This window comes from Crinia signifera, chromosome 3 (assembly GCF_055691185.1).
Source record: "Crinia signifera chromosome 3, ASM5569118v1, whole genome shotgun sequence".
NCBI classification, from domain to species: domain Eukaryota; kingdom Metazoa; phylum Chordata; class Amphibia; order Anura; family Myobatrachidae; genus Crinia; species Crinia signifera.
The window spans coordinates 306,666,525-306,676,051 of record NC_139219.1 but is presented as its reverse complement, the minus strand read 5'-3'; the positions used below and the strand labels follow the sequence as shown (position 1 = coordinate 306,676,051).

Below are 9,527 nucleotides of genomic sequence, written 5' to 3'. Positions count from 1 at the left end.
GGACCGATTTCCGAACCACTGCACTTGAGGAAGCTGCAGACAGTGTTGGCAGCCAAACTCATCTCATACAAGGTACCCAGCTGAGTATACGGCAAGCACTGTGTGATGCTTGCAAAATGTTGTAGTAGACAAATGTTATTATCACGCATTATATTATGTTATGCCGAATCCTATCAACAAGCTGCCCAGCTCTTCCTAGGGTCCTCCTTCATCATGTTGGTAGTCTTCCGTGACCGGGAGACAGACTGGACTCCAGCCGGGCAGCCACGAACTTGTTGGTACCTTTGGAGCTCAAGGGAGATGGTGGTGGTTCCGCTGATGGGATGTGGGGTTCATTCACCCCCCTGTCAAACCCTGATACATATATTTTTTGTCATTTTACCAGATAAGGTGTCAAACATATCATCCATTCACCATGTTAGCCATATCTAACCTTAATACAAATTATGTACCAAACAGTTCTCAGTATCCAGAAATGCCCCCCCCCCCCCAATCTTGGAAAGAGAATGTAGATCCCTGGTGGGGAAGAGTCAAATGGTATAAATTATTTATTTTGGGACATATATTGCAACCTCTTTTGAAAATTCATTCAGAAATCATCAATACAGTTTCTGATAAATCAATACTGCGCACTCCCATTGAAACGATAGGGTCATCTGTATTATTTCTTCATATATGCATCTCATGTATGAGTACATATGTATATAATGTTTATATACATAAACATACATATATATCTGTGAACTAATATATATACATACATCTCTATAGTATTATATAATATCTCTCTGGATGAATTTTGGGGTTCCAGTAGGACTTGCGTTTTGTTCATACGTCACCTCTCTTTGATACGGCTCTTTCCAAATTCGCTACGGGTGCAAATGAGGTAAGAATTAAGGCAAACCTAAGAGGCATGCAAATGAATTACATTTATATTCACCGACATCACGAGCACATGTATGAAAAGGGGGACGAGGCAGATCCATGAGCTGAGGTCATGTCCCTCCACCTGACCGGGACTACTTTACAGCAGGTGAAATGAGCTAGTCGGAACAGTAACATCGCCATGGCAACCAGTGTCACTACCACTAACACGTAAAAAGGAGACGCACAGCTAGCATCAGTAAAACAATAAATAGCATTATGCATTACATTACTGATGCACAGGATTTAGGGACCTATGAAATTACATTGTACACTTCACATTGTGGCAGTCATTTTTTTGTTTTGTTTTGTTTTTTCCCTCTTTTTTTTTTAGTTTTTAATATATTTATATATATATATTATATACTTTTAAAATCTTCAGCAAATGACATTCTCATGCACACGAGTGTCTCAAACACAAGAAGCAAGTCCATTTATAGGTAGTCCAAGCAATTATTTTTGATTATTTTTTTTTTGTTTGTTTTCTGTATTAGTCGTGGAGATAGCTGCAAACTGAATGAAACAATGACATTTTTGTGCAGTCCGAAACGCGTCAGAGTGAACTCATTTTTGAATGTCACACTGGAGCAGTAATACGATGGAAGGGTCGCTTTTTGCCGCTTCTTTGAATTCATCCAATGTAATTTGGTCGTCTTTGTTCTTATCCATCTTGCTGAAGATCTTGTCCACCCGCTGCTCTGGTGTGAGGCCGTCCTCATTCATTTTCATCATTATAACGGTGCCCACCATTTTGTAGATGGCCTGGGAAGGGTTAAGGAAAACAAAACAATGAGTGATTAATCATTCCTGTCCAAGCCAGCGGTGTTTGTGTGTGAGTCTATGGGAATAAATGAGAAACTAATACAGTACTATAATAAAACAAGTAATGTGGTCAATGGCAAAAAAACAAAGATCTGGACATTCGCTTTGAGAAAAATACTTCAATGTTTATTAAAAAAAAACTAAGGTATGAATGATCTCGATGTGACATCTGTGAGAAGAGCAATAAAGGAAAAACCACACACTTGACGCTCGGCGAGTGTTCGTTCCATTGAGCAATAACAGTCATCCATGTGAGAAAAGTAGTATATACTGTATCACTCAGCAATTCACTAGATGAAATGCAAATACAATACATTATTTAACCAACTCTGCCTAGACATACAGGTAGTGGGGAAGTAGATGAAGACGCCAAGCCTATTGAAAAGGAAGGCTTCCAAACAGGTGTGATTTAGGCATTTATTAAGTAACATCTCAGTCTAGTTAAAGTCATAATGTTGAAATACTGGGCAATCCTGGTTGGCAATCGTTATGGAAAACATGACCTCAAGGGGAGACCTAGGATGACTTTTAGACTCCAATACTTCTAGCTCCACAATAATTTCTTGAAGCCCTAAAACACATCTAAGCTTTTATCTCTTGCCTAAACCTACTGGCCTGCCCAACTCCTGCCTCGCACCTCTTCAGTGTCTCCTTATCTCCTCTGACTGCCTCAGGTTCCTCTTTTGTTCTCTTGTTGCGAGCATCTTCCTATCACCTTCAGAAACTCAAACTTCTACCACTCATCTACTCTTCTTCCTCAAATGCTCTCTCCCAGCCCTTTGACAATGACTGCTGTATCATAATTCCAATTATCTTATGACCACTATGCTGGTATATTTAGCTGACCAGTGACCACATCTGAATGTCTAGATAGGTATCAGCCACTTCCAATAACAAGGCCCCGTGTAATCAGATTTTGGTGTCTGACTACTGGACTCTATCTTATGGATGACAACAACGTTCATGCATGAGTACAACATTTTCATCTATACTGTAGAATAAGTATATTATTAGGGCTCCTTGACCCTTGCCCCGGTTCAAACTCAGGAACACAGACACACCCCCGAGGAACACTTACTCACCAATGAATTACCAGACCAGTATGGAAAGAAATCCGGGGGAACATGGGCAGAACATATAAACGTAATTCAACCCCTTAGGCTCAAACGAAACCTGTCTATAAATTAGTCACAACTGAAAACGATGATGATGATGATGATGATGTAACCATTCCGCAAAATAATCCTAAATATTGCAACATGAGTCCAATTAATACAGGCAAATAGGAAGACTATTATGTTCCTATGGCTTCATAATGTTTTCAATGACTTAAAGCAAAATTAACCACAATGAGAAAGCAAACTAATAACCATGACTTCAAATTCAGCAGAGGCTATTCCCACCTCAGGAGGCCGAACTCTGATTAATGTTATTAATTAACAGCTGAATTATGTGTCCCGAACCATTCAAAGCTTAATCACAGCAGTCTAGTCATTTGGTTCAGTGAACTGCGGCACGGTTCTTGGATCACTGAACCGGGGAACAACATCAAGTAAATGTTTGTTCAGAATGAATGTGTTTCCCGCTGTTGTGTTGTCGTTATTCTGTGGTATGAATTCCCGCTATGTGTTCAGGCTGCAGGTCCCACAGTTACTGCGGCGAATCGGTGACAACACGTATCACAAAACGCAGACCCCTGGATAACATAAGACGAAACATGACAGAAGCTACGACCTCAGACTCACTGAACTGGGGCGCCAGGAAGTTTAGAGAATATTAAATTGGGTCATGCAAAAATGCTTTATTCATGACTGGTTTGGTCGGCAGAGAAATCTGCATTTCTTATAACACACACACACACACACACACACTCTTGGGAAACAAATTTAACTAGAAAAGTCCTGAAGAGTAACTAAAAATCTATTCCATGTAGTGCTTTCTCCCCCAGGTACAGAGCTTTTAAAAGGAAACAGGCGGGTCTGCGGAGATTGCGCATGCTACTCGGGAATAATAAGTTCATCTACAATGTCACAAGTTAAATAAAGTTTTTGCACATCATTTCTAGGTGCATTTATTCTGTAATACAACTCTACTGAAAGACAAATAATTGATTTCAGGAGTTCTACCACCTGTACAATGGAAGCCGCCATTTTGTAAACGGATGAGGCAAATCACTATATATAAAAGGCTAAATCCTCACCTTTTTTAGGTGAAGTACCACAAGTGACCACTACAGGACACTCGACAGACCAAATTACTCCTTAACAGAAAGTGAAATCTCCATCTATGGTTACCATCCATGTTTTTGGATGGTCATCTATTTTCTGTGATTGACTGACCACGGGCCAATCAGAACCTGGGGCGAGGCATTATGGGTGCTTGGAGCGGGGCTCTGCTCCATGACCCTTCACCTTCGGGAGAAAAAAAACGCTATTTGGTTCTCCCCCATAGATGGCAAAATTATTCTACATCGGTCTTCAACCTTTGATGATTTTGAATCATGGAAGGTCGATGGCCACCCCGATATGGAGAGAGGGAGCTGTGAAGACAAAGATTGGAGACAGGAGCTGATAGGGATTAAGCCGTCATTTTGACAGGCTTTTAACTAGTAACTAATTAATTGAAGCTCTGTATTGGAATAAAAGTGGAATTTGTTTTGTTAGAAAATACGCAGTTATTGTACCGCCATTAATTAAACAATCTGCCTTCACTTCCGGCTCCTCTATTAATCCCTTCAGTAGAATTATAGCTTGTCATGATTGGAGTAGTGGCAATTAGGGAAATTGGAGCAGTGTAAACACTTTTTGCAGACTTTGTAGGGCATATAACAAAACAAAAGTACCAATGATGGGTTTCTTTCGGTTAAATTTTTTTTTTTTAGCCTTGAATAATGTACTTGAGCCGCAAAAAAAGTTCTCCCTAAAAAAAAAAGTGATTCATTAAAATGTGTCAACTGCATGACCGTATAAGCAGATTGCCTTTATTTGCAAATCAAAACCCGCTGAGGTACAAGAAAGCTCCTAACGCCATACACGCCGAAACAAGTGAACAGGCAAGTTAACAAGTGTTTTGTGATCCAATACTCCATTGCAGGACATTTTGTTGAAATGTAGTATTGTCTGAGATTTCTGGGACCGGATGCCCAGAAATATTCGCTGTGAGAGGTGTAGTGTAGCGTATTTTCTTTACATGTTGTGTTTTATAAACATGCGCATATGTGTCCACATAACATCTAGCCTCCTTACGCATTAAATAGCCTCTTAATGGCACCATGCTTGCGCCTGTATCTGCATGGGAAAGGCGACATTAGTTTTAACATAGCATTTCAGATACAGATACAAATAGGGTGGAAAAATATATTGTCATGGCATATATCATTTTAATCAGCAGAAGCTGCTTGTGCATCCTATTTGCATTGCAAATAAGATGCATCCTAATGGGAAAAAGTCACACACATAGGGTGACATTCTATGTGTTGCGGTAAAATCTGCATGTTTTTTTACCGCACCTAATCGCACTTTTGAAAATCGCAAGATTGGGCCGTTTTTCGCATATTTAATGAGATGCAAAAAACGGCCCAAATAGTGCGAATATATGCGATTTCTTTAGTCCTGAAAATGTGCGATTTTCAGGTCAGGAGCCGACTTTCTCGGCTCCTGATTGGCCGCTAGGCGGCCAATAGAATCAGTTTGAGGAGAGGCGCAGAAGATGAAAATCTCTGCGTCTCTCCAGTCCGTGAGCGGGTACCAGCCGGGAGCAGCGCGTCTGGAGCTGAAGATGCCGGGGTCGTCGCCGGGGACCAGGTGAGTAGGATTTCCTTCCTCAGGTACTCCTTAGGATTACTACGGATCCAGGACCCCGGACTCTTCAGCCCTGGAGCCCTGGACCAGCCCCGGAACCAGGACCAAGGCCCCGGAACCGGACTCTTCAGCCCTGGAGCCCCGGACCAGCCCCGGAACCAGGACCAAGGCCCAGGAACCGGACTCTTCAGCCCTGGAGCCAGGACCCCGGATCCAGGGACCGACCCACGGGCTCAAGGTAGGTAAGTATCAGTATGTGTGGGCTGTGGATGTATTAAACCTTTATTTTTCTGGGTGTCAGTGTGTGTTTTATTTAACTATTTCTTGTACTGTGGAACTACAAGTGCCAGCGGGCCCTTGAATGCCCCGCATGCTGGGACTTGTGGTTCTCCAAGTCCCAGCATGCAGGGTAGGCTTGCTGGGACTCATAGTTCTACAGTATAAGACAATAGTTTTTATTCTTTTTTTTACACTTTTCATCAGCCCGATGCCCACCGCCCAGGGGCATCGGGGACAGCCCCGGACTTTCAGCATGGGCTGGTAAGTCCTGGAGGGGGGGGACTCCTTCTTTGGGGGGGTCCCCACTTCCCCAGGACCCCTGCCCATGCTGACCAGCCAGGGGGATAATGCTTTGTCCACGGGACCTTATATAATAAGTGTCCCACGGCTGTGGCATTACACTGCTGGCTGGTTGGGTCTGGTGCTGGTTCTTGAAATGCGGGGGACCCCTAGTCATTTTGTCCCCCGTATTTTGGGAACCAGCGCCGGACCTTGAGCCTGGTGCTGGTTTCATTAAATCAAGGGGACCCCTATTTGTCAGGGATTTTATGTCACCAGCACCGGCTCAATAAGCCCGGGGCTGGCTATGCTTTGGCGGGGGACCCCGCGCAGTTTTTTTTTTTTTAAACTGTTTAACACTTTTTTTTCCACCAGAACCCTGCACAGATCTCAATGATCTGTGCAGGGTTCTGGCTAATTCGCCCATCAGAACCTGGTCTGATTTTTGGGCGAATTTTAGACACATTTATACAAATCGCATACCATTAAATATGCGATTTGTATACTTTTCAATGTGAAAACATCTGGATGCGATGTGCTGCGAAAAACAGCCATCGCATTTCCAGAATGTCCAATTTGTTGGCCAAAATCGCACTTTTTTCACATTTTCGCAGCTCATTAAATATGCGAAAATGGAAAAACATGCGATTTAGGCCGTTTTTGCGAAAAACTAAAAAATCTCATCCCATAGAATGTCACCCATAGATTCTCGTAACATGTGGCACATGGAGGATAAATATATGCGGACACATCCGTACGTGGTGTGAGAAAAGGCCAGGGACGTTGCCCCACAGCTTTTCCTACACCAACACAGGCTCATTGAGCACAGAGGCACAGCTGTCGCACATCAAATTGATCAGTGCCATCTAACAAAGTAGTTTTGTAGCGTCCACTTTTTTATTTATGCGAATTAGATGTCCATGCTCAGCACGGTGGAGCTGGACAAGACCTGGGACTGTTTGGCGAGTCTGAAACCACAGTGAATGAGGACCCATCTGTACCTGCAGAACTTAATTGTATAACCTCATGCGTCAAATCACTTCAGTATTTCCTCATAGATGGTTAGCATGCGAGAGCGGGGCCCTCCAACTTCTCTGACTACCCAGATTCGATCTATTATTGTATTGTTCTCTGGTGTTGACATATTGCACAGTACCTGCTAACACCCAGCAGTCCCCATACCAGGCAATGAGAATGCGGAAAACAGAGAAAACTAAGGGGGTTATTCAGGTTGGTTTGCAAAGCACATTTGGTTTGCTAATGGCCAAAATCATGTGCAATGCAGGTGGGGCAGATGTAACATGTGCAGAGAGAGTTATATTTGTGTGGGGTGTGTGCTTCAAACTGATATCTATATTGCAGTGTAAAAATAAAGCAGCCAGTATTAACCCTGCACAGAAACAAAATAACTCCCCCAAATCTAACTCTCTCTGTACGTTACATTTGCCCCACCTGCAGTGCACATGGTTTTTACCCGTTAGCAAACCAAATGTGCTTTGCAAACCAACCTGAATAACCCCCTAAGAGATGGCAAGAGAGACATAATTTCTCTGCAATACATGGTAGGAAGAAATAAGGAGCTTTTCCTATGGCGTGATCCTAGCATCTGTGTGTGCCCGAGGGCATGGTATGGCTAAACAATGACACGTGATCATTTTTATATATTCCTTTTCCATTATGTAAATAAAACAAAACCCAACGGTGCGATATATAACTCCCCGCAATATCAAGTTATGTGGAAAATGGCAACTCACCAGAATTTTTCACTGTTCAATAGACTGAAATAAAAACGTTACGTTCTGTTTTGTGCAAACCCAATGCAGCAGACGAGAACCATCTCATTACATATCAGACTGCATTCACGTAACTCAGTACTGTCTAAGCCACGGTTCTATACCAAGAGCTGCCACTAGGGCGCCCACTCTGTGCTGCACCAGGCAGTGATTTACATTACTGTATAGCAGGGAGCTTGGTGGTCACTAACCTCGATAATCTCCAGCATCTCCACTCGGGTGATTTTACCGTCGCCGTCTAGGTCGTACATATTAAAAGCCCAATTTAGTTTCTGTTCAAAACTTCCTCTTGAAGTGATAGACAGCGCACATATAAACTCTCTGAAGTCGATGGTCCCGTCTCCGTTTTTATCGAAGGTTCTGAAAGCGTGTTGGGCGAATTTGGATGCGTCTCCGTATGGGAAAAACTAGAAAAAAAAGAGAAAGACAAATGGATATTAACCGCACACGGTTCCATAGCATCTAGTTCAACTGTAATTACAGAGCAGTTCCCAACTTGCACGGGTGTCATTGGTGGGTTGTCCAGGACCAACTTATTTATGGTCAATGCTCTGGGGCTGCACGGAAGCGCAGTCCTGTCGATCAAAAACATCAATTTAAATTAGTTACATTTATAATATTTTTTTTTTTCAATTCCTCCAAAAGAAACTTTTGGGCCTAGTGGTGCCGTGGACAAAATGCAGATACTCTAGGGTGCCGTGATTCGGGAAAGTTTGGGAACCACTGCAACGTATTGCATGGCAGCCGCTAACATAGGTGTGGATATATTCTTTGATTATTTTTTCTGGACAATGGAATGGAGAACCAAGGAAATAACTTTCAGACAGTAAGGGAAAATACTATATACATTTAAAGGGGAACATTGCCTTTAATCGCCTACAAATGTGTTGTTAGCCTTATATCTAGGCAGCATATTGTATTTGTTGATGCGTCGAATAGCAACAAGATCTATATGAAGACAATATAAACTAAAGGTAGGGTTTCCTTTTACTGTAGGCATGGTTAGACTGTGGCCTCCAGCTGTTGTGAAACTACACATCCCAGCATGCCTTGCCATAGATCTAGCATTCCCTAATAGCAAAACTGTGACAAAGCCTGATGGGACTTGTAGTTTCATAACAGCTGGAGGACCATAGATTGGCCATGCCTGCTTTACAGTATACTGTATTACCAAAGTGAGCCACAACCGAAACAAATACAGCCCCATTTGCCACAAGGAAGCCATTGACGATGAATTTAAGATCAGCGGCATTTTATCAGTTGTAGATTCAATTCACATAAAATAGCATTAAATATATACTGATCATGGATGTTCCTTAGAAGGACATATGTACCAAACACTGCATCTGCAATGCGGTACAACCCGCCACTTATTGGGTACATACTGGCATAATTAAGCTGTCCTTTGCAATCACTGGACTTCTGGGCTTAGGACCCGGGAGCCCTTCTGTGTATACGCAGAGTGACGTGATGGCTGCTATTGGGTAACGCCCATAAGCTGCTACTGGGTAACGCCACCCAAAGATGGGACTGAAGAACAAGACGTGATTTTTGTGCCGTTAAGCGATTATTGGCTGCAATAATCATTTGGATTCATTTTAAAATTATTATTTTGAAAAGTGACAGCCTG

At 42.5% G+C, this 9,527-nt stretch overlaps 1 protein-coding gene across 1 annotated transcript in view; it reads right to left on the bottom strand.

Annotated features, from left to right (window-relative positions):
• Positions 1–530: 530 nt before the first annotated feature.
• VSNL1 (visinin like 1) overlaps positions 531–9,527 on the bottom strand; it is a 136,224-nt gene continuing 127,227 nt past the window's right edge. The window contains exons 3-4 of the mRNA XM_083178576.1: positions 8,089–8,304; positions 531–1,686 (exon numbers count right to left, since the gene is read on the bottom strand). Coding sequence (XP_083034702.1) covers positions 1,489–1,686; positions 8,089–8,304 — 414 coding nt within the window. The 3' untranslated portion in view covers positions 531–1,488. The remainder of the gene's footprint in view (positions 1,687–8,088; positions 8,305–9,527) is intronic.